General features: G+C 39.5%; 1 protein-coding gene across 6 annotated transcripts in view; it reads right to left on the reverse strand.

Annotated features, from left to right (window-relative positions):
* The window catches only part of NRP1 (neuropilin 1), a 138,856-nt gene that overhangs the window by 75,458 nt on the left and 37,627 nt on the right, over window positions 1-25,771 (reverse strand). For 5 of the 6 annotated variants that reach the window (XM_049624782.1, XM_049624783.1, XM_049624786.1 and 2 more), the window contains 2 exons: window positions 6,706-6,887; window positions 474-701 (listed from right to left, as the gene is read on the reverse strand). In XM_049624782.1, the coding sequence (XP_049480739.1) occupies window positions 474-701; window positions 6,706-6,887 (410 nt within the window). The remainder of the gene's footprint in view (window positions 1-473; window positions 702-6,705; window positions 6,888-25,771) is intronic. The other variant, XM_049624787.1, reaches the window with a different exon arrangement.

Here is a 25,771-nt window from a genome sequence, read left to right on the forward strand (position 1 = left end):
TAACCGCATAATGGATGCCATTTCACCCTTAAAATTGTATCAAGTACTTAACCTCTCTGGTCTTTAGTCTCTGCATTTGTCAAGTGAATTGTTTGACTTAACTGATCTCTTCAGGTCTGTGAGTTAATGACCAGTAGGCAGGTCAATGAAATGAGGCAAATACTTTAGTCAGGGAAACCATGTGTTGGTCCTAATTCTATCACAAAAATAGCTATGAGACCATGTATAATCGTTCATGGCCCCAGTTTCCTTACCTATAAATTGAAGAAATTAGACTAGATAATTACTGTCTTTTGAGCTCAAATATTTCATCACTACTCTTCATAAAGAGAGTTACCATTTTGCTTTGTTTTATCTCCTCCTTCTGAACTATTTTTTTAAAAAATGATGCATGTATCATGACACTTGTAAAAGGATCTCAGTGCCCTTCCCCCAGATTCTCCCCTTTTGGGGATGCTTCCTGCCCTTCTTACCATCAGGGAATCCATCCCAGATTTCTAGCCGGTCATAGCGACAGAACATCCCCCCTGGAGGGTTTGAGTCAAGCTCCAGGTCAAAGCTTTCAAATTCCAGGATAATCTCTGACATCTTTGGTGCAAAGATAATATAAGTGCATTCAAGGCTGTTGGGATATTTTTCAGGGAATCCTGGGGACTTTATCACTCCACTAGGTGCTGTGTAATTCTGAGAACATTCAGGACCTAGAAGCAAAAGAAAAGAAAGAGCAAAGTGAAAATCCCACTCACACAACTTCACCAACAAATAACCTGGGTAAAGGCAGCATATCTTTCTAACAAAAGCTCACGATTATAGTCACTTTCCAAATCACTCATTACTCAGCCTTACTATAGGAGTGATAGGTATGGAAAGTCAAGTTCAGATTTATTGTGTTCACCTTAGTTTTCCATTTGTGTGAAGCAATTTAAAAACTTCTGCTGTTTCAGAGAAAAAAAAATGACAAATATCAAATCATGTGGGAACAATGAATGAGTAAGCTACAGAAATCTCGACAGAGCCCTAGAGAAATAATTATAGCCCCTTCAAGCTTAAATCTTTAAATCTTGAGGCTGACAGCCCTTTATTGGTGAAATAGAACATTTACAAAGGCGAGGGAGAGAATTCAGTGGAGGGAGTTTGGGTTTCAGATTCCTACACCAGTGACTCAGTAACTCTGCCAGATGTGACCTATGCCTCTTTGACAAACTAAATGTGAAAGGTAATTCGTACATGTATCCAGGGTGAGTGACTCATTTTGAGTGGTGTTGACACAGGTGTGCCGGTAAAGTGTGGCTGTTAGTGAGGGCACGATAAACTGTGATTACAGGCCGTGTTGCTAGAAGTCACTTGATATCAATGTTGACATTGTTGCCTTCCCCAATGTATCAGATACAGTGCCATTCTAAAATTATTTTTAACATACATGTGTGGGTGTGTAATGTGTCTATTTATAGTGTATAATTTTAGTGACTATTCAGGGTTTTCAACACTTTACAAATTATGGTAATTGGTAATTTAAATTGGTCAAGCTCATACACACCTATAGTGCAAGTTGACCTTATGACCGTATGAATGACCACAATTTTGATTCATGGCGTCCAGCGGCAAATGGGGTGGTATTCACCACACCATTGAAAATGGCCCATCTACAAGAATATGAGCACATCAACTTGACCCCTTATCACCATCACCGCTGCTATGATTTTCAAAGGGATCCTAAGGATCTCTGGGAATCAGCAACGACTTGATCCTCTTGAAACTCAAGATCCAACCTGGGAATATTCAATTCAACAATTCTTTCCCTGGGCCATTGTCTCACTGATGGGCACCCTGTGATGGCATGCATGGATTCAGCTCTAATAAGGAGGTTGGTTGAGAGTGTTCTTAACTAAATATTCTCCCACAGAGCCAAGTACTAGAGACAACACTGTAGGCATCAATACAGATTAAATTAAACCAACAGATCTCTATTTTTAGTGTTTAGAATTGCTACGCTGAATCTCCACCTCAGTGCGTCTGGCAGGCTTTTGAGAAAACAAATCAATTGTTTGCTCTCCATGTACATACTAGATGTTCGTGGCACTGGAGACACAGAAGAATAAAAATTACTAGATGTACACAATAAACCTGGCCTTTAGAGGTCTGACTTGTTTAAAATGCCTTCCAAAGCCTTCACAGATGTGGCTCATCCTTCACCATGGTGGCTTCAGATACTCACTTATTTGATTCTGGTTAAAGTTGCTAACATGTGACATTTACCATGTCAATTACAGGTAAGAAGATTACAGAATGTGCTGTATCATTTATATTCTGTTTCTAAGTTCATGGGTGGCTTCTAAGATGACAGGGACTTTGCCAATTTAAGACATTAATTTACAAAGACATTATAGTTTACAATTATATATATATATATACACACACACACACATATATATATATATATATATATATATATATATATATATATATATATAAAATATTGGAATCCCTTTCATTTTATTTTTAAGATGTAGGAAGAGTGAACCTGGAGACCTCCAGCTTCCTCCCTGGGGCAGTGTGGGGTGGGGGGGGATGCTTTTTTAAGATCCTTATAAGGAAAAGCTGACAGTGGGGTTCAATTCAGGTACTAATATTGTTTCCTTCTTAAAAAGGTAAAATTATCCAGGTGAGATCAAGATTTAATAAGAGGAAAAAATGACAGGGATTAAAGGCATACTTTCAAAATCAAATAATTTCAATGCTTTCACTAAGGCTGGCCCAGGTTTGCTAAGGAGTGTGACAAAAACTGGAGAAATTCCATGGAGTAGTAGAAGAGAACTGGGTTGAGCACCAGATCTGTGATCCAGTCCTACTTCTACTGCTAACCTGCTGTGTAAACTTGAGTGGCCTCCTAACCTTCCCAGTCTTCAGATTTTGTACATAACAAATCGGAGGTGGGCTTTAGGATTTGGGAAAAAAATCCCTTTAAACTTCAAGATTCTGTATTTTCCTACTTGTCCAGTAAACATCAACATTTGTTTTAATATTTTTCCTGTTCACTGTTGCATAGGTTTGCCACAGATGAGCAAGCACTTCCCAAAAACGAGCAAGGCAGGAGTGGGTGAAGGAACTCTGTAGAGAGTACAGAAGCACTAAACAGGAGAGAGGGAGAGCAGCCCCGTGTGTCTAGGCATGAGTGAGCTGCTGCTGTGAGAGGTGACACACGGCATTGGCCGCCAGTGAACACTGTGCTTTTGATTTATTTGTAAGACTTGGAGGACCTTGTGTGGCTGTAAGAATGCCACGCTTCATTGTTAATGACAATAAGGGTACACAATGGTAACAGCTAAGATGGTCTCCTTGGAATTATTATTAAAATCCAGACTCATAACCAAATAACATGTGAAGGGATCAGTCTTGCTCTCAATAAATGCCATGTCTTCCCCACATGGACACGCAAAGAAAATGTCTACAGCTTCTTCCAGCAGTTGAGGCTGGATAACCCAGACCAAGGGAAGGACAGGGGAGGAGTGATAGGTAGTGATGCTTGGGTTTCCTGGAGAAATTGTTTTAGGTGAGTGGGAATAATTTTCAGGTTGATGGCCCAATCTTTCACCATCTAGGAAAAGACACATAGAAGGGAAAAGTGAGGGACCTGGGTAGAAAGTTAGGGTGTCCAGGGTGGCTCCAGGAAGCATGGGAAGAGGTGGGGACTGGCTTTGCTGACTGACATTTGCAAAGGTGGCCTTCGAGAAATGCAGCCTTAGGGATGCAGAAATGGCCTAAAATTTCCTTAGAACTGTAATCTAGTGCCAGAAAACCTCAAGGCCAACAGGTGAAAGACTCATTTATTGGGCCAACTATAATTAGTATAATTTATGTGTTTTGAGGAAACTTGAAATTGCTGCACTCTGGAAGAGGTGGTATGTTTTCAAAAATAAAAAAAGGAGATTCATGGATTCTATAATATCATTAAATGGCTTTTGAGGAAAAAAAATATCCATGAACCTGTATATGTATGCATAAATGTATTCGTTAATGACTTTCTATGAAACACCTGTAAGGACTATAGTATATGCAGTGAGGGGGGGAAAGATGTTTTCTTTGCATTTTTCAGGTGGTACCAATCTGGTTGGGAAATAAAATATGCGTATATGAACAAATTTGAAAATATTAAGAAGCATAATGGTTAGTGAAACATACTTGGATATATGTGTGTATACATAATATGCATTATGTGTATATTGTGTGTATGTGTGTGTGCACTTGCATGTGTAGAGGACAAGTTGGGTATATGCATAGGAAAAAAAAGTAGAAGAATTAAAAAAAGCTTTTGAGAAGAAGAAAGAAAAGAGCCAGAGCCAGGTTTCCATGGAGGTTAAGGGATATAAACTGATAGAGAGCGAAGGCTCTGAAAGCTAATGGCACCAGCTTCATCCATAAGCATTGTTTACTGAACACATCTTTGGTGACAGGCACTGGCTACATGTTTCTCATGTTTTCATCTCAACTTATCTTCTCAATAAACCTGTGTTGGATACTATTATCCATTTACCAGATGAGGAATCCAAGTCTCTGAACATTCAGATTGATAGTCAGAGGCAGAATTAAACTTCACATTCAGGTTTGCTGGACATTACCCAGTGCACTATCCGAGGCAGGAAACCAGGTGTGGATCTGTGGGATTTGAAGCTGGAGAAGGTTGGGAGTACTTGATGTCAAGCCTTAAGCTTGACCCAATGGGACATTGAGGTTTGACCCAATAGGTGATGGACACCTGCCATAAGCATTTGGAGGACAGTGGCTTGATGACTGTTTGAGAAGCTGTGTGTAGCATGAGAAAACATAGGGAGAACCCAAATTGGGCCTATTCAGTTAATGTAGTGAATGCAGAAAGGCAGCATGACTCTTGGAGGCTTTTGGATGTAAATTCAAAAGAACTAGAAGCCATATTGGACATAGAGAGGCAAGAAGAGAGAGAAAAAATAAGGCTTCAAGTTTCAAAGGTGGTGTTGGAGATCAGGATAAGGAAATTACAGTACCTCTGAGGAAATGGAAGTATAGGGGGCTGAGTTCATTAGGAAGGAATATGAAGAATTCTCAATGACTTAGTTATAGATCTCTCTCTCTCTCTCTCTCTCTCTCTCCTCTTTCAACTATCTTCAGATCTTCGAGAAACACTGAAAATGAAAGGCTACTCCTAAATTCCTTTCTGACACCTTATTTTCTTTTATAGTGCCATATGCCGGTAAGTGAGCAAATGTAGATACGTGTGTGTGTGTGTGTGTCCATATACATACATGTACAATATGATTTCTACAACAGGTCAAACAGCTTTCAACACAAGAAAATATGTATATATGTAATCAGCTGTACATACTGAAGTCATATGTATACTATTATTTATTCAAATGTTTGCAGAATTGTTTCTATCTATCCATACTTGTATGGGGCAATGGCAGATTTCTTTGAAATTTTAAGAAGTTGTACCTATGTTCCTAGAAACTCCTAATGACTCCTATTTGTTATTCTCAGTTGCCGCTGAGACTCTGTAATTGATGTAACTAGATTTTTTTCTATTAAAAAAAGCTCCTATTCTAGGACAGTACACTCAAATCTTAAGCTTCTGTCCCTGGATTGGAACTCCCACCCACCACATTACTGCCAACCTAAAATGGAAGGTTAAATTTAACACATTAAAGGAATCTACCAGCTGTTGTAAAAAACAGTGACATCTGGATAAAGATACATTGTTTATCAATTGACTGATATGTGCATTCAATTCTTCAAGGCTGGGAGACTAGGAATTGTCAGATTCTATCCATCTCAATATATACCATTTGAACAGAAGATTACTACTAAGTGATTATATTGTAGAGGGAGAAAGATCTTTATTTCCTAAGGGGAATGGCATTTAAAGCTTTACTGTTTTGTTTCCTCCAAGAGGTTCTTTCTCTAACTATTCCTCTTCTTAACAGACATTAATAGAAAGCCTCTTCTTCCTTCAGCAGCTTTAGAAACTCTAACACCAGTAGACTGCTTTCCCTTTCCTGGGAAATACTAGTTTTGAATTTTGTAATGAAACAGGATGTATGTACATGGCTTTAAGATAAAGGAGACTCACACATTTTGAATGAAAGAAATAAAACTTCAAGAGAAGATCACACTTATTTTTGAAGAAAGATAAGAATAAATGCTCTTAGAGAGTTTTACAGAATATATACCCTATAAACACTGGTCACCACATTAAAATGATGCAATTTTGAGTCCTGAAATACTTTAAAAATATTTTTTAAAGTTTATTTATTTATTAGAGAGAGAGAGAGAGAGAGAGAGAGAGCACGCGCGTGCTCACAAGTTGGGGAGGGGCAGAGAGAAGGAGAGACAGAATCTGAAGCAGGCTCCACGCCATCAGCGCAGAGCCTGATGTGCGGCTGAAACTCATGAACTGTGAGATCATGACCTGAGCCGAAACCAAGAGTTGGACCCTCAACCGACTGCGTCACCCAGGTGACCCACTTAAAAAAATCTTTAAACACGACTTCTTCCATACATTGGGTAATTTTCCTTTGTTTAAAGTATTTTCCAACAGTTTTGTAATGGGAATATACAATTTTTTACAAGAAGATCAAAGCATTATGCCTTTGTCTTCTTTTCCCTTTGTCATTCATGGAATCAAACAATGGTAATGAACATTTAGCCACACTTGTTCTGCAGGAAGTCACTCACCTCTCTTGAAAATTTCATAACGTATGGAAAATCCAGCACCATGTGTCTCATAGTCAGAGACAAATTTAATAAAAAGAAATGGCCCTGAAGACACTACAGGGGAAGGAGCAATTTTCCCACAAAACTTTCCCCATAAGCGTCCATTTTCATTGTCTCCATCGATGACCTCCACGTAGTCATACCTAACATAAATACAGGAGACAACAGGTTAGTGAGAAATGCCCTTTTAATTTCAGTGATATAGAAGGCAGCATTATCCAGCATAGTCTGTTAGGAAAACAGTGCTATCTGTATTCACCACTGTATTACATGGAGGGATAAAAATCTAGCAAAATGAAATAATCAAAATGGACTACATCATGTCTGTATACATCATCTGGCAACACAGAACTATTAAGAATAATGGTGTCCATTATACTTGCAGACAATGTCAGTTAAAGTAACCAATTAACAAGAAAAAGAAAAATCTCACGAGCACAATTCTCTGTTATTAAATTGTGTTCCTTTGTCTGTGGTGGTGGGGTGTCAATACATAATGCTATGCATTCTTTTCAAACTGTGAAGTTCTTTTATGAATCCAAAATGTCTCCTTGGCTGGAGCTCTCCATGAAAAATACTTTGATTTCTGTGAGCGACTCTCTAAACATATGGCCACAGAATAATAAACAGATTCTTTACTATTTAACTCAATTCTACCAAACTCCAGACTTCTTAGGAAAAACTCTCTCAGTATCCACAGTGGTTAAAACACAGATCATCTTCTCCAAAGCTATACTTGAATTGCAGAACATAATCTCTCCAAAGAAAAAGGTTTATTTAAAAATGGAAAATTACTGTGTTTATACCCACCAGCCTGAATCTTTAAAGGAATATTGTTGCTTGAAAAGGAAATGTGACACACTCCAAGTCACCAAAGTGATGTGATTTTTAAAAAAATCGGGCTTAATAATAGTACACTAAGGAGACAAATGGTAAAGGAAGTCACAATAAAATATTATTCTAAATATTGTACTGAGATAACACATATGCTTCTTTACCTCCAAGAGGTGGGGAGCCGTCTCCAACAAACTAGCATTCCCCCTCAAAAATAGGAAGAGTTTTGTTTGTTTGGTGTTACACACTTCTTAGTGCCTTTCCCTTTCCTCTCTTGTTATTTACCAAGTCACCTAGGATCCAGATAATCTGAGCTGTCTTCCATTTTTCTTCTAGAACTGACATGAAAACATTACAGTCCATTCATTTCAAACCTTTATTTTATTTCTGCGTTTGACTTGGTTCAAAAGTCCTGGGATATATTAATTTCAGGAATGGCTAGAATATGGCAGTAATATAAACTGTATCTGGCAATTTAAAAGAGATCAAAGTGGGGGAAATCTTCATGATGACCAATGTCATCTTTAACAATCTCTTTTCAAACTGTCCAGGACACATTACTTATGTTTACATAAAGTCTCACGAGGGAACTGCAAAGATGATATCACTAGTTAGAGTGGACAGCTTAAGGCTCTCTAAATTAAAAATGACATTACCTCATCAGTTAAAATTGTGTGCCAGCTCTGTGTATATCAAGAAGAAAATAAAGCTGACATTGATGGAACTAAGCATTAACATATGTGAATTATTGTATTAACTGCATTTCCTTTGCTGCATCTGATGTTTCCAGTAGTAATCATTGGCTGACCCCTCTGCAAAACTATGGACATGCACAGAATTGTTCATTTCTCAATACCTTGGGAGACGCTTTGCATGTTAAAAGAAGATGAAGCAGGAGGGGGAGAAGAAAAAGCGGAGGAGGAGGAGGAGGAGGAGGAAGAGGAGGAAGAAAGCATTATGCTCAAAATCCTTACTGGCCTTTTACACTTAACTGGGGGCAGCTGGAAAGGACACCATCTCTGTATTCATTAAGCCTCCACATTGGCATTTATGTAGTAATTCCTTTTATCTCTACTGCTTCATTGACTAGACAGGTCTGCATGTTTTGCCCCATGTTTGCTTATAATTTAACTGTGGTTTGAACTGTTGGCTATGTTTGGCCTGGTGATGGTGCAATATAGGCTTTTTACTTGAATCTTGACATGGTCTGAATACTAAGTGGCCAAATCTTAGTGCATTTTGCTTTCCAGGCACAAATAAGGGAGGTGGGTCAGGCTTTCCTAAGAACTGGGGGCACTTCTGTGAGGAGCCTTTCTTCCCAGGTAGGAGAGAGCTCAGCTAAGATAGTGCCAGTAAGTTGCAACAGAGAAAGAAGCTAGTATTTTAATTCACATATCTTCTAATAGTAAATACCAGGCTCTCCTCTTGGCAACAGTAAAAGCTATTTTTAACAGGAGGAGAGGGATTAGAATCTCTTCCCAGCAAGAGATAAGTCATTGCATCGTTAAGTGCCAATTTTAGGAAATTGAATTATTCGGGGATACAATAGTTACATTTATAAACTGGAAGGCTGCTATCATTTTAGCACTTCCCTTCAAAGCACCATCCAACAGGGCCCCAAAGAGTGTCACAAATAGCAGTTCATGTAAATATTCAGGAGGGTTTATGTGCACAAGTTGCAAAGGGTAGTACTGCCAAGGAAGTTAAGAAAGCAGCTTGCATCTCCCTCTGGAGTTGATACCAGTTCCACTCCATAAGTTTCTTGCTGGCAAACGTGGTGCCAGGAATGCAGCAGGCATGCCAGCAATCCCTCCCTAGAGACTAAATGTGTCACCACAACAACGCACCCAGCCTGCATTGGCCTGAGGCCCGAGATACTGAGTTTGCAAATTTCGCTCCCCCAGGCGGCTGCACATTGCTCTGTTAGTGCTCCAGTGTGGCAAACGCCGCACTTCTTGGAATGTCAAGATCCCTGGTCATGACGGCGGGGACCTATACAGGTGGAAGCCGGGCCACTTGCTTGACTCTCGTGCTGAACCCACACGTTGGAGAAGAGCCGGAGGAGAGCCGGGAACTTTGTCTCAGGAGCTGGGCCCACGCATAGAAGCTAGAGGAGGGGCCAGCAAGCTGACATGCCCATCCGTTTGGAGCCCGGCTCCAGAACATGACTGCTCCAGGTGACAGGGAAGCTGCGTCTGAGTCCAAAGCGCACTGTCTTTCTGTGCAGGGGCCTGGAGGGTCCCAGCCAGGGAAGCCCTTCCTCAAACCTCATCCTGTCCACTTAGCACAGGAATGTAAACGTCACGTGGATTTTTTAAATATTTAGAGGACAACCAACCTCTCCCCCTTTAGGTATCCTGCCACTTTTTTTCTTAACTCTCCTACCTTAATGCATTCCCTTAAGGAGACTGCATTTACTGGGAACTAACTCTTTTACAACTTAAAGACACTTTACCATGGTTCCTGGTTTAGGGTATGGTACTATGGTGGCACTTCTCAAGAGTGTCCCGGGCTTGGGAGAGCAAGCTCTTTTTTTTTTTTTTTTTTTTTTTTTTTTAAATGTTTATTTAGTCTTGAGAGAGCACAAGCAGGGGAGAGGCAGAGAGAGGGAGACAGAGGATCCAAAGTGGGCTCTGCACTGACAGCAATGAGCCCGATGTGGGACTCCAACTCACGAACCCAGATCCTGACTTGAGCTGAAGTCAGATGCTCCACTGACTGAGTCCCCCAGGCGCCCCAGGAGCACAAATTCCTTAAGCTAAAGGGTGTTTTGCCCCCACACTCCCCCTTCCCTCACCCTACCTGGGTATACGTGTGTGGTGAAACATTCTGAGTCCTAATACTAATCATGAGTTAGGTTTCCCATAAGAATGATAAAAGAATAAAGATTTCCTTCTAAGAATTCTTGAAAGGATTACCCAGAGATTATTTTTTTTTTTCTCTTGGGAAGTTTGAATTACGGCTTTAGGAAAATCGCCAAGTAGGGGGAGAAGGGATGGGAAATGAGAAATGTACTCAGTCACTAAAGAGTGGTTTCAGAGGCTTTATAGGTACGCAGTGCTGAAGAGAAGAATAGCACACTTTACTCAAGTCAGGTTTTCTCTGGTGAGTACAAATGACCCCTGACTCTCCATGGTGGAGCCCGCTAATGGGAAGAAAGCTAATCCTCTGCGGGGTGTTGTCTGTACAGGGGAGCTACTGTACCAGCCCCTCACAGCTTCTGGACATTCTCGTATGATTAGGAAGGGGGGTTATAGGTGGTGGCGTCTTTTTAATCTCCTTCCAAGAGGATCTGCCCCCACGTGCATGTGTACATTAATAATGGAGAAACCTGATACCTGACATCATAAACCAGAGTGAGAAATGATGTTGGCTAACATAATTTTCACCTGCAAAAATGTGTTTCTTTGGATCTTTGGTTTATTTTGCACAAGGCATTAATAGCTATTCCTACTGAACAACCTGTAAACGATTACTACACCGCTGTCCAAGAATTACCTTACATATTCCCCAGCAGAGAACGGGCTTTACTCTCAGAGCATTAGTGAAGGATTTGGAAATAAAAATATACAATGATGGAGCTAGAAGAAGCCAATTAGTCTGTATCTGTATCTGTGTTTCTGAGTGATTTTACATGATATTCACCCCTAAGTTCTGGCTTGCTTGCAATGTTCTAATCAAGATATATGAAGAGGCTTATAAGGTTCATGGCTTCTTATTGAGTAAAAACAATTTTTAGAAATCCATTCAAAGGAAATAATCTGGAATCATGTCAAATACTTATGCAAAAATATTTCCTGAAATTTTATTTAGAATAATGGGGGAAAATGGAAATAAGGCAGGCAGGAAGGAAACAAGAAGGAATTTATATACATTCATATCATGGAATATTATTCAGCCACTAAAAGCATATTCAACAAAAGATTTTTTTATAACATAGGAAAAATGTTAATGATATCATAAGTGAAAAGTAAGAGCATAAAACCCTATATACAGTATATTCTCAATTCTTAATCATATGAAGAAAAAGAAATGGAAGGGAGTATGTAGAGCCATTAATAAGTGATTGTCTCCAGGTAGTGAGATTATGTTCCTCAGTCATTTCTGTATTTTTCAAAATTTTTACAATGGATAAGTGTTCTTTGTAATCAAATAAAAGTTATTTTGAAAAGCATTAACTATCTGTATATAAAGTAGCAAATCAATATCCTGTTGCCTAGCTAATAATTTTTTATTTCTTGGTCAGAAAACACTATTTTTTATGAGGTTTTATTTGGAAATAAATCAAAGGCTTCATCTTTTTAAAAAATAACTGGATCAATGAAAGTCTGTGTGCTTTTTTTTTTTTAAGTATTAGAAAGTAAAAATGAATCAGATGTGATCTGATACTGGCAATAATACTTGCCATTTGTATGGTAATTTCCACGTTACAAAGTGCTGTCAGATGTACTATCTAACATAGTCTTTCCCATGATCCCAGGAAGGCACTGATCAGGTGGTACCAACCCAGAGGGAGCACAGAGCTGGGGAAGCACTGAGTGGGAGACACAGATGAAGAAATTTGCATCCTTTCGACATTGCCTACTTTTGGGCAAATTTGATTCCTATTTTTGTTCTTGTTACTCTTTCTCATACATATATTTTGAGAGGTGGAGGATGGGTATGACCTTATTATTTTAGAATTACTTATTAACAACTCATAATTCATTTTCAACTGGTCATTGTTGCTAGAAAACCACCATATCGACTAATATCTCATTGATTTTTTTCTTAACAGTGTGCTAGAGCTATATACACAGACATATCAGTGTGTATGGAGGTTTGTGTGCATGTGTGCATGTGTGAGACAGACATAGACAGAGATAAGAGAGAGCCACTGGCCTCCAGGGAGTCACGTGGGTTGAAAGTTTCAGTGGAATTGGTGGTGGTCATTTAATGGGCCTCTTCCAGAGCTATTCTAGTCCTGGTCCTGGTCCTCCTGCTTTGGCTGGATGTTCAGGGACCACATGACTAGAATCCAAGCCCCGCCTGGGCAGTAGAGAAATAGAGATGAAACAGAGGAGGGTGCTAGAGTGTTATCGAATAGCAGCTCAAATTTTGGTTTCTCCCCACTGCTGGCACTGGGGTCTGAACACAGATTACTCCAGTAAGGATGGGGCAGGCACAGAGACTGGGTTATGCAGGCCTATCCGCACTCCCCAGGATGGATAAGTGGGAAAGGCAGGCCCCTCTGACTGCCACCAGAGCTGGAGTTGGCCTGGGCCACTCCTCCCAGGAAGGAGGTAGTAACACACCAAACTCAGGACAAGCAGAGGGCCTGAGCCTTGGGCATGGCCAGAGAGCCCTTGACATTTTCAGAGGGACAGAGAAACTGGGTTGTGCTGGCTGATTCTATGAAGTGCCAATTTCTAAGAAAGCCATTCTGAATCTGGCAAAAATTTTAAATTTATACTATAGACAGAAAATTGTTTTGTTTAATATTTTGTCATATTCCCCTTTAATGTTTGTTTCTAACTTAATAAAGTAATTTTCCCTTATTAAAATAATGCTAAATATCTTTTCCTAATGATACATGTTTTTTCATATATAATATATATATATATATATATACATATATATATATATTTTCTTCCTGTATGCACTCTGTGTATTATAAGTAGGATTGTAGGACATGAGTCTTTAAGCTAAGCCTCATTTTAACTTGTGCTGACACTTTCTAAAAGTCAGTCCCCCTTATTTCTATTCTGGCAATCCTTCTGATATGCCCCAAGTCTAGTTATCCTTTTGATACACCCCTAACTTCTAGTCCATAGCCTGACTATAGCTATACTTATGATGTGGTTATGAATAGTTGCCCTAAGTGATATGCTCTTGACAGTGTCTGGGCATGGGGGAGCATTATTTCAGTTGCAGAGCTACCCAACATAGTGGTGACCCCATTCACTTATAAGGAGAGTGGCATTTTATCAACATTGCCATTTCTCTACCCTGGAGTTCTTCAGTACAGAGCTCAAGGTCCAGAGGGCAGGGATGACAACCCTGGCCAGCTGGCTGTGCCCATGCCACAGAGCTGGGAAGTAGGTGGTGCTAAAGAAAACAGGTAGCTTTGCTTAGTGGCTGCTGGATGTACTCCAGCCAAACCATGCCTCCTGTAACTGACTTTACAGATTGTGAATGGGAGGCCAACCCCCTACCTCTCTTAGAACAAAAACTGTTGCAAACGCTTTTGTCTTGTCATTGTCCTCCTCAAAGGCTTGCAAGATGTTAATCTTGCACTTGTCCACAGGCTTCCAGATAATTCTCCTGCAGGAAATCCCAACACAATACAGTCTCCCTAGCATCTTTTCCAGAAGGTGGTTCTGCTGATTCAGTATAGTAAGGGTTTCTTTATGTAGGTAGTCAGATAACTTGTTCTCAATAATCAGAGTATAGTAAAACTCATAAAGCTAATCTCACACATTAAAATTTTCATCTTTAAGCTTTTGTGATGCCTCAGGGTCATTATAATGAATATCCATAATTTTATTGCAGCTATTGAAAACTGATGATTAATAGACTAGATAGTAACATAATAATATGTATGAGAGTTAACAGTCCCAGGAAATGAGGCATTACAAAAGTAAAGAAAGAAAGTGTTAAAGAAAAAAGTTTTACTGGAGTAAAATTAAGAGATATTAAATGGTTCTCCCTGGAGCCATGCAAAGGGATGGCAGTTGATTACGAGGGATGCCGTGGCTGGTCAGGACTAGCATAGGAGAAAAACTGAGATAATAAATGTCCAGCAGGTTATAGACAGATCCCTGCTGCTGCATAACAAATCACCGTGAAGAGAGGGGCCAAAGACAACACATATTTATTAGGTCACATAGTTCAGCAGTCTGGCATGGCATGGCTGGGGCTCTCTGCTCGGGGCAACCTAAGACCAAAATCAAGGTGTCAGCAGGGTTGCATTCTCAACTTGAGCTTGGTGTCCTTGTCAAAGCCCACACCACCAGGGCAGAATTCAGTTTCTTGTAGCTGCAGGACTGCAATCCCCACTCTCTTGCTGGCTGTCAGCTGGGGGCTGCTCTCAGATCCTACAGACCACCTGCACCTGTCATCATGTGGCCCTCTCCAGCTTCAAAGCCAACAGCAGAAAATCTGCCTTACTCATGCCTCATGGTCTTCAGGAAAAGTTCAGTCCCTTCTAAGGGCTCATTTGATTAGGTCAGGCTCATTCAGGATCATCTCCCTTTCTTGAGGTCTGCTGGTTTAGCCACTTAATTAAATCAGCAAAATCCCTTTGTAGCAGCACCTGGATTAATGGCTGATTGAATAACTGGGAGAAGGTGTGTGCATCCCAGGGGCCAAAGATCCTGGGGGCCCTTCTTAGAATTCTGCCTACCACACAGACCAAGCTCTGGTAGGACATACGGGGCTTGGAAGCTACAGTAGAAACCGAAGCCAACAGGGATCATCCACTTGCATCACCTGGTAGAGCAGAGATTAGTAGATACAGGGTAAGACTAAGGATGGGATTAGGAAATTGGAGCAATCGTGGAAACAATTTTAATGTTCTCATGTCATGTTGGCTGCTGGTTTGGGATCCCTGAGCCCACAGGCATTGCTTGCAGAGAAAAGGAAAGCAGGGTTCTGGAGTGAGCCAGACTCTCCTGTTTGAAGCAAAAACAGAACTTCCAAGATTGCCCAACACATATGTCTGGAGACAGAAAAGTGATAATAGCTTAATTTAAAAATAAATACATAAAAGAATTCAAGACATGTGGTATAAAATAATGGTCAAAATACATAATTTTAATAGAAAATGTTTGGAGTTAAAATTTCTCATTTCTGAGGAATCTCACTTCGTAATTAAGATTTATTGGAATGGAAGATAAAAAAGAGTCCTTCACATGGGAAAATATTTCTATGATTTAACTCAGATTATGAAATTCAATGATGCATTTTAAATGGAAGAGAAGGAACACCTCCCTTAAAACAACTATCCTCCAGAAGTGATGGAGTCTTTCAGTGTCAAACTTGCAAAGTTCAGTATTTATAGAAAAATTCACATGCCTTTAATTACAATAAACTCAGTTCCCAAGTAAAACTGTGCCATCTGGAAGATATTAACATCATTTACAACTTGTTCGCCTCCCTATTTCATAGAAAATTTTTACTTCTTGCCAACTTTCCACTGTTCTCAGGGAAAAAAAAAAAAGGAATTACTTGTATGGATTGTCTCAAGATGGGTTTATATAGCAAGTCAAGCCATCAGGAAGTGACAGAGGGGTTTTTTTGGACACATTTACTTCCTTCTTATTTATTTTAAATCCTTGTATCTTTAAGGTTGTTTTTTTTTTTCTTTCTAAAAAGATATTCTCTTCTCTCTGCTCCTCTCCTCTTGGCCCTCCAAAGGGAATAATTTTGAGTTTTTTAAGTTAACTGAGCTTTTTATAACATGGCCCAGTGGAGAGATCTGGGGCAGGAAGAACAGGGTTCTGGTCTGGGCTCTGAACTTCAGGAACCACTCAGGCACCTTTGGTCTGTCAAGATGTGTCACTATACTTGACCTCCCACAAAGTGTCACAGGGGTCAGTGAGGCAAGGAAGTGCCACGTGCCTGACCATCAGGCAGTCAATTTAGCCAAATTGGGACAACTGTGATCCAAGTCCTTACACTGTGCCACTGACTAGCTGAGTGCCTTGGGCAGGTATTAACCAAACTCTGTGAGCCTCTGTTGCTCACCTGTACAATGGACAACTCATGTGAGGATTAACCTACAGGACAATAGGGAGGGTTAAATTAGGTAATGAATGTAATGACCTTTGCCAGTCTTGATGTCCCTTCCCAAGTGAGGTTGGAATGCATAAGAAGGAAAGAGATGAATGTATCAAAAAGTAAATGGGGCACAGCTTTGTTTTCCAAAAGGTATGCCACCAAGCTCAAAACAGACTGTGTAGTTCAGGTAGTGCAGGAAATCTAACTACTGTTATCTCCCAGGGGGATCCATCAGTCACATGACTAAGTCTCAGAATATGACCATGATAACATGTTATTCTGAAAAATATGACTTGGGATGGCAGTAGGTCTTGCCCCAGTACTACCACCAAAAGTCAATCAATGAAAGCCATTGTCAATAATGGAATTAAAGAAATCAATTTATAGATAACCACAATATGTTTTTTTAAATCACTAAGTCTGTTAAGTGTTTCCACTGATGTGCCCAACTGATTTAATGATGTGCAGTTGGATTAGTACTCTTAGCATGCAGTGCTGAATTTTCTCCAAAAGCCCCCATAATTGGTACAATGGAAGCACCCCGGGTGCAACTTCCAGTTATAGAAAGGCAGTGACTCTGGCTTATAGTGTCACAAAATCATAATCCTCAAGTTTCCTTTTTCATTGTTTGGAAAAAGAAATAAAGCAATAATTCTGCTTTAGACTATAGGACCTGAGGTGCTAGTTTCAAGAATTTTAAAAATATCCTCCTGATTAATTAGTAATTATTCAGTGGGGATCTAGGTAGTTTGCAAATCAGAGCTGCAGGAACTAAAGTTGGCAAATACTCATTTTTTTAAGTTTTTTTTTTTTCTTTGCAGGTTAATTACAGTAGAATGCTATGGTGTCAGGTAGGTGAGATTACTCATTCTGGAATGGGGAAGTCCCTTACCCTGAAATGGCTACCCATCTTTTCTGAAAAAAAAGTGGAAAGAAAAAAAAATGCCAAAGAAAAATGTGTCTAGTGACACAGATTAGTTTTCCTTTTAGTGACACGACCAGTGAAAGCAACATTGAGTTGAATTTTAGTATGGACAGGGAGCACTGACCCTAGTTGGAACTCTACACTTCTGTTCAGTAGGTCCTAGAGTTTACCTAAGATACAAATCACTAAGCTAGCCATAACCAAGAAATATGAATCTTTTAGGTATAGGCCTAATGCATTTATTTAAAAAAAATTATATTTTAATGTTTGTTTTTGAGAGAGAGAGAGAAAGACAGCACAAGCAGGGGAGGGGCAGAGAGAGAGAGAGAGGGACAGAGGATCCAGAGTGGACTCTGTGCTGACAGCAGAGAGCCCGAGATGGGGTTCGAACCCATGAACTGTGAGGTCATGACCTGAGTCAAAATTGGACGCCCAACCGACTGAGCCACCCAGGCACCGTGGGCCTAATGCATTTATAATACTAGAATGAAATACACTTGAGAAAAATAGATCATGGTCAAAGGGAGATTTGTCTTTTCTTTAACCCCTAATGTTTACTGAAAGCAGTGTACTGTTGAATTGCTGTAGGCCATCTTTAGAGTTCGGTGCATCCATGCTTACAGTATTCTTTTCTGTTTTTTGGTTTTCATTATTTAAGATTCTATTAACTTGAAAAACAGGTGTATCAGCTGCACATGACTGGGTCACTAGTAGTTTTACTAACCTAGCATATATTCTGAACCCCCAAGTCGATTAGTAATACAGAGAATAATGTATGTAATAAGAAATATATCTATGGACATAAAATACTTCAAATGTCAACTAGGGTTTCTTCTATATTGCAACGTGCAAACCAGTTAAAAAATATATTCAGGGAATGATTGGTTATTGGCCTAAACATTAGTTTATATGATTTTTTCTTATCACTGATTTGCATTACAGACTCAGTAATTAATTGGTATAGAGCAAGACTCGAACTATCTCTGTGTTAGGAGCAAGCTCATGGAGAGAAGAAAGGATTTTAATGATCTAGGTGGCCCCATGATTTATGCAGACCTTAAAGAGTAACTGCGTGTTTAGAAGAAAAGAAAGCAGTGGCCATAAACATTGCCAGTAGACTAAAAGCAGAAGCACCATCTAAGTTTAACCATATGAACACAGAGGGGGTCAGTTTGCCAAAATGGCTCTGTGGGGGAAGCATGGATTTGACTCAACCGGGAGATCAGACAACCTCCGTCCTACCATCTAAACTCCTCCCCAACCCCAAGGTGTCTTTAATGGCAAGCTTCACAGAAAGGAAAAGGGAATATGGTCAAGTTTGCTGAAACAAAAGGGAGCATAAAGGGAGCATTTCCAAATACACTCTTCTCTTTATCACAACATAAGCTAGAGAAAGCCATAAAAAATTTCCTCTTGATGATAGTAAAGACTCAGCTGTAAAAACAAGACAGGTAGGCAAAGGAGATAGAAGGCTGTGCTTTATCTTCCCTTACTTTGACTAATCATTCCATAAGGAAAGGTGACTTTTTGCATTAAAAACCAGAATACATGAAACATTGAACATTTCACTGTATTTAAACAGCTTACTTTCTTTGAACGCTTTTAACGTAGAGGGCTACAGTTTATTGCACTTTATAAATAAAAGTTTGTTAAGAGAATTGATAGTGTAAAGTCACACGGAGAGATAGCAAGGTAGTTTTTCAGCATTTTCGTTCTTGAATTATTTGGGGGCAAATAAGTGCTCACTTACAAATGTACAATAAAACAGGCCCTTTGAGAATCCTTCAGGGGAAACTTACTTAAAATAGTGCAGGTCTTTGAGATTATCACATTACATTAAAAATATCCCATATTTCAGATATTTCATTAATTGTGATTGCTTTTTTTCTCTAGTAATGGCCAATTACCTAGATAATATTATTGTTGTTTTCATCAATTTCCAATCTGTTGTGTTTGCCTTTATTATTATTATTTTTTAACGGAAGCAGAAACAGTGGAGAATTGGTCCTAAAATGTGTTCCCCAGAATACTCATGAAATGTTTCATGGAAAAAATAGGTTTTTTTTTTCCCAAATCATCTGGGAATGCTACATGTCATAATGTTCCTTTTGTGAATATTCACAATTTATGTCAGTATATTAAAGGCTCTGAGAAGTCCCACAGGTCCGAAACCTTGATTTAACTTGGTTTAACCCAACATGTGCCAATCTATTGATTGTAAGCGTCTTTTATTACATAATACCTGTGGAACTATTGTTCATCAGAAAGTATTTTCAAAGTGTTATTTTGGAAAGTCACTGACTTTGAACTAGCCACAGGTCAAAAATAATAAAAAATTCAGGAAGGGAATCAATTTTGTAAGTGATGACATAAATTTGCGAAGACAGAGATAAATTTGGCAACATAATTCCTTCCTCTTTTCTGCCTTAAATGTTAGGAATTTAATTTTAATCAGTGCTTGGAAAACTGTTTTAGCAACTGTTTCTAGCTAAACAAGTACAATGCTGATCCCTAAGACTGATCCCTATACTTGGTAAAACAGGCTTGACCACGCCTGACAGATGCACTTGGTTAGATTACTCTAGTTTGCAACTCTGAGAGCAGGAATTGGGAATGTCCTGATTTTTACTATGTAGTTCATGTTGTGGTGAGCACCATGAAGAGAACTAGCAAATTTTACAGTGGGAAGAGATCTGAGGGATAGGAGACCAATACTGCATTGTATAGGGATGCCTGGCAGGCTCAGGTGGTTGAGCATCCGACTCCTGATTTCAACTCAGGTCATGATTCCAGGGTCATGAGATCAAATCCCCTGTCTGGTTCTGTGCTGAGCAAGGAGCTTGCTTAAGATTCTCTTTCTCTCTCCCTCTGCTCCTCTCCCCCACTCATGCACTCTCTCCCTCTCTCTCTAAAATAAAAAAAATTAAAAAAAATTAAATTTTATAGATGAGAAAACTGAAGCCAAAAACACTTAAGGGGAGTGGAGCAATATTTCAAATCCAGTTACCAGAAGAACCAGAACATTCTACTGTATTTTGATGAATGACAAACCATTACATCCCATTTGTGAGGAGATGATGAAAGGGTCTTGATGGTCATCAGGATTTACTTCCAATTTGAGATTCCTACCAAGGGACTGCTCAGCCTTGCTCCAAAACCTATAGGAAGAGGAGATGGACTGAGTCCAGACAAGGAGTTCATTCCATCTTTGTCATCCTGATGATTATTGTGTGTTCCTTGTTTTACCTTGGATCTGCTCCCTCAATAAATGCTTCTTCAGTATTTAATGTAGCTTCCACCCATTATCCTAAGACCACATTCAATTCCTCCTCCACAAGACAGCTCTTCAGGTATCTGTGGATAAGCATTACAACCCTAAAGTCTCTAACTTTTTTGGTATTATAAGAATAGAAAAAAATTAAAGAACACATATATGAGACTGACACTTTTGAAAACAGGCAAAAGCACAGATATGTAAGGAACCACTTCTCAAATTGCTCAAAGGTTGTTGAGACAAGCTTATTTTAGCAAGTATAAGGACAGTGAGCACTATGGAAAGTGCATATGTATTTCAAACACTGTAATGTTGTGGGCACTTGGAGTAGTGTTGGTGCCACAAAAGGCAGGGTGGGTGGCTAGACTTCTATTCTCCTCTCTTCCATACCCCACCATGCTTTCCTTCTCCCTCCATTCCCATACTCTCCAGCCTCCACCTTTCCTATTGATTTGGGGCTAGGCAATCTTGACGCAGGGTCTTGCCATGGGAATGACAAATTGTCTCTGTGGAGCAGGGACCCAGGAAATGGAGAGAGGTTCAGGGCAGAGGAAGGGCTGCTCTAGGTCTCCCCATGGATGGAGCCAGAGGGCAAAAGAAATGCCCAGATGACAATTTAATACAAAAATTTTCCACATTCACATTGAGGGTTGGCTTTCTGATGCCAGAGAAAGAATTTATTTTGCTGATTTTTCTTTTACAAACTAGGCACACCAGCCAAGAACTCCCAATGCTGGACTGAGAATGTTCCTATTTTTGTAACTGTTAAATTTATATGCTGAATTTTCTCTTACTCCCTTCCTCCTCACACACACTACTATGTAATTTCATGCCAAGCGATAGTCCCTTTAACATTTGTGTGTGTGTGTGTGTGTGTGTGTGTGTGTGAGTGTAATATAGCAAGATTGTTGCTATACTGTAGAAATGTCATTGATTCAGGATACTTTTCCTAATGACAGGTTGTAATAATTCTCCTTGCCAGACATAGGCGAAATACCCATTTTCATTAATTAAGCACACATATAGCCTTAATCATTTTTTTAAACCTTAAAATAGGCTTTTGTAAGTTTAGAATCAAATGGCTTTTATATCAGTTTTTTACTACTGAATTCCTCCTTAATTATTCACTGATGAACATACACTCCAGAAACACAGGTTAATAGTTCAAATACTATCAAAGCAGAAGGAATGTTGGGTTTAGCAGTCATTAAAAATAATAACTTCAACTTGATGTTTTTCTAATTTTTCTTCTTTAAAATCCAATGTCTTCAAAAATACTTGCCCCTTAATGTGTGACAGACATGTTAAACACAGGCTGTGTAAATGTTTGAACAGTAATAATATTGATCTGTTCAATGGAAATGTTCTGTACAAATGGCAGACTATTAGCAAAAGCTTTGATTTTTACTCCCATTATGCTTTGCAATTAAGGAGGAAAGTATTCTTAGCATGTGTGACACATATATGTGTATATATAATTTTTGGTGAGAAAAGCAATAATAGCTTATATTTATGCAGCACTCTTTTTCTGCAAAGCTGACAGAGCTTTTACACTTGGCATTGTTTTAAAGGCTTGAAAGGAAAGAGTGAATACATGGTGTCCTGTGACATGTGAGGGTGTCTTTACTGCAGCTATGTCCACATCATGACCAGAGTAGCTGGTCGATTTTGTTAAACCATTGGTGTCACAGGCAATTCTTTACTGAACTTACTAATGAATAAGCTGAATTAACTCCTGAATTGCTCACCTAGAGTCGCACAGAAGTGCCTGGAATAGAGTCAAGGGTATGAGTGGCAGTGTAGACAGAGCTGACTTCTCATCCTTGGCTCTCGACCTCACTGTCAGGGACCAAAAAGCAAACCAATAGCGTGGATGCTAGACGGAAAGTCCAAGAAATAGAAGTCGTGCCAGTTGAAGATGATGTGAAGATATCTCTCTAGCAAGGTGTTTCCCACTGCCTTTCAAGCACGCTCTGCTCGTTCAGTACTTCAGAGCTGGCTCAAGGTAGAGTGTCAGCCAGGCTCTTCTGGGGCTGCAAACAACATGACACATCTCTCCCTTGTTCTCCCCTGGACTTTTGAAAAACAGTGTTTAAATGTAGATAGAAATGCTGATAATGGCCTTAAAAAAAGGCCTACTAGAGAAATGGCAGGGTAAAAAGGAAATTAGAAACGATGACTTGAAGGCATGTCGTCTGAAGACACAAACCCAAAGAGTCTTCCCCTGGCTACTCCTGTGGGCCTCTGCTCCCAGCCTCTCTGCCCAGTCACCACCCCTGGGATAGTACTACTCTTACAAAGACCAGAGACAACTTCCCTAACACCCCTCACCTAAGATTAACTGCACAGAATTGTTCTGGCATCTCTTTTCCTAGAAGTTCCTCTTTTCTTATTTTTGCCAAACCAAATTCCATTCTTTCAAAGCCCAACTCAAGGTTCATCTGTTCTGTGAAGCTTTCCTTATAGTCAGTCATCTGTAGATGTTTCCTCCACTTGAATTTATGGAGCCCTTTGTTAGCCAGTATGGACCAGGTAATTATATTTGCCCAGTGTTGCCCTGGAATTGGTTTTTAGGTGTTGCCATGCCCTAGTTTTTTCCCTGATAAGATTTCTGGTAGGTAGAAAATATGTCTCTCTATTTATCTCGGGCTTTTATGAGAATCAGAAACAAAACTGCCTCCCTGGAAAAAAGCTCATGCTTATGGAGAAAATGAATAAACAAGAAAAATCGCAACAAACATCACATAACTCAGGTAGTCCAACTCTTTGGTATTGATATTGTAACAACATTTCAGCTGCATTGTCTAATTTGCTTACTAAAGGTTCTGGAAGAAAACATATTATGCTCTAAGAAATTTTTTCTACAAATGATATCAATCACTGTGGGGAAAACTCAAGACCCCGGGTGGTTCTACTTTTGTTTCAATTACATTAAACCTTATTAAAATAGCCATCACGACAACAACACCTCTGCAGAGGAGTATGCCAAATACTTAGGGGCATAGTCTCATCTACCGTTCTGGGATTTGGGTACCTAACTCCTATTAGTGATAATAGGTATTACGTCTATAAATCCCCAGTCGCTCTGTCAATCCTGTTTCCACAGGTGGAATGATGATTCTAATGAGGTCCATGTCTTCAAGATTCTATTTAGGAAAATATACTGTTTAGACCTCAACTTTTCTGTGATCTCTGGTAGTGTTACTGATAAGGGCAGCATTTATGCATTTCAAATTATATGTTGTAATTCATTGTCTTTTAAAGAAATTTGCTCCACATAAAGTCTCAATCCAACTGACATTAGTTGTGTGCTAGAAACACATTCAAATGGTAAAATTTGCCTAATGAAGCTGTTAATTATTTTCTTTCTGTTATGTTCCCTCTCTGCATTATCACTCTCTTCTACTTCCTTCAATTAGGGGACAAGCATCAAAAGGTTTCAGAGACTTTATCACTAATCTGAGTGCACTAAACACAATCCATTCTCTTTTCTTTAGTGTGTGAACAAAAGAATTCACCACCATTTGTACCTAAGGTCAGTATCTGTGGAAGCCAACATTTTAGACTATTTTTTTCCATCACTTGAATTCCAAATTCTTATCCTCAAACGCTTTTCACCTGCTTTAAATCCGGAGCCTAAGGAGAATAGCACGGCCTGTTCTAATAATCTTTGTCTGTAATAAGGCTTAGAGATGTAAATTATAGGTTTGTTCTTTTATTTCTCCTTTTCAGTACCTAAGTAGCATTAAGTGGAATATAAGTCCAGCAGGCACACTGCAAGTGAGAATGTATATGATGGTTATGTGGGATGTCTGTAGTTACATAGATCCATGTAAGCATGAGCATAAATACAAAAGATTACAATCTTATCTAAGGAAGTTTCACTTATAAAACAAAAAGATTCCAAATCTGTGCTGGTTTACACAAAATGTTGTCATTTGCAGTCGATTTTGTGTGCCTCTGTTACCAAGAGGTTTTCTTATCCATAGGAGCCACCGAGGCAGTCGTGGATGACTGACCCCACTTAATCCAAACCACAGGACTGACAAATGATTAATTCCGGTTGTCAGATGATTAGCCCTATTCATGGGGTCACAACCTTGCCTGCCACTAACTTGCACCTAAACTCCTCAGGAAAGGTAAGGAGACTTGAACGAGCCATTTTTTAAGGCCAATTCAGTGCAACTGCAACAGACCCTGTGTTCTGTGCACGCCTTCTCCGAGGAGTCCGATTTCCAGTTTTAGCTAAATTAGTTTCATATCAGTCAATACTTATTTAAAAACATGTCATAAGTCTCTGTGGCTTGTGCATGCTTCAATTACTTCTGATTATTACATCAAGATTCGCAAACAAGATACCAGAGTCACTCTTATTTACTGCAAAATGCTATTGAAACAAACTGAAATTCAATTTCAGAACAGATTGCAGTAACCCATCAAAACAGAGCAAGTGGAGAGGAAGTTGGGCCTGGAGGTGTGCTGGGCCATTGTTCAGTGCAGGACAGCATCTCACCTAATAATTTAAACATGGTCTTGTGGCCTGACATTTTTAATGCTTTCTTGATCTCTTTCTTCTGGCTCTTGTGTGTTCTTTGCCACTGTGGGGTGCAGTGAGTTGCAGGTTATGGATTAAATATCAAGCCCTCCTCTGCCAATAGCACTTTTAGGAGGGGAAAAATGATTGGGTACTTTTATAAATAGTCACGCCATAGGTGTCCACAGAAAGCAGTGTTTATGCAGGGCTTTTAAAAGCTGCCTGCCTTTTAGACACAAACCAATCCATAAAAATGCCAAGTTCAAATTTTCAGCTATTATCTGGGCAATACATCTCAGGCACCTTGGTAGGCTGATTGGACATTTTTGTCGGCGCACATTAAGATCCCAGCCTTAACTAATGCAATCTGGTTCTAAAAATTAATTTAACTTACACAAATGCCCTGATAGGCAGCCCATGGTTCTCATTTATTTAGCAATTCATTGCATTTGGAATAAACTAGAGGGTTAAGAATTCTACGCTTGAGGCAGCTCTGACTCTGAAGAACAGAAACATACACAGATTTCTCCCATCATTTGTTGCTTCAGGGCAAGAGAAAAGAAAGCCACTGTAATTTGGAGACAAGACTTTTCCAGACAACTACGAACAACAGCAACCATAGCGCGCCACTAAACAGAGCTGTGTTGTGGAGACGTGGAGAGCAGTAAGACATCTGTGGGGTACGTAGAGTAGATGCAAA

The sequence above is a fragment of the Panthera uncia genome, chromosome B4, assembly GCF_023721935.1.
Source record: "Panthera uncia isolate 11264 chromosome B4, Puncia_PCG_1.0, whole genome shotgun sequence".
NCBI classification, from domain to species: Eukaryota; Metazoa; Chordata; class Mammalia; order Carnivora; family Felidae; genus Panthera; species Panthera uncia.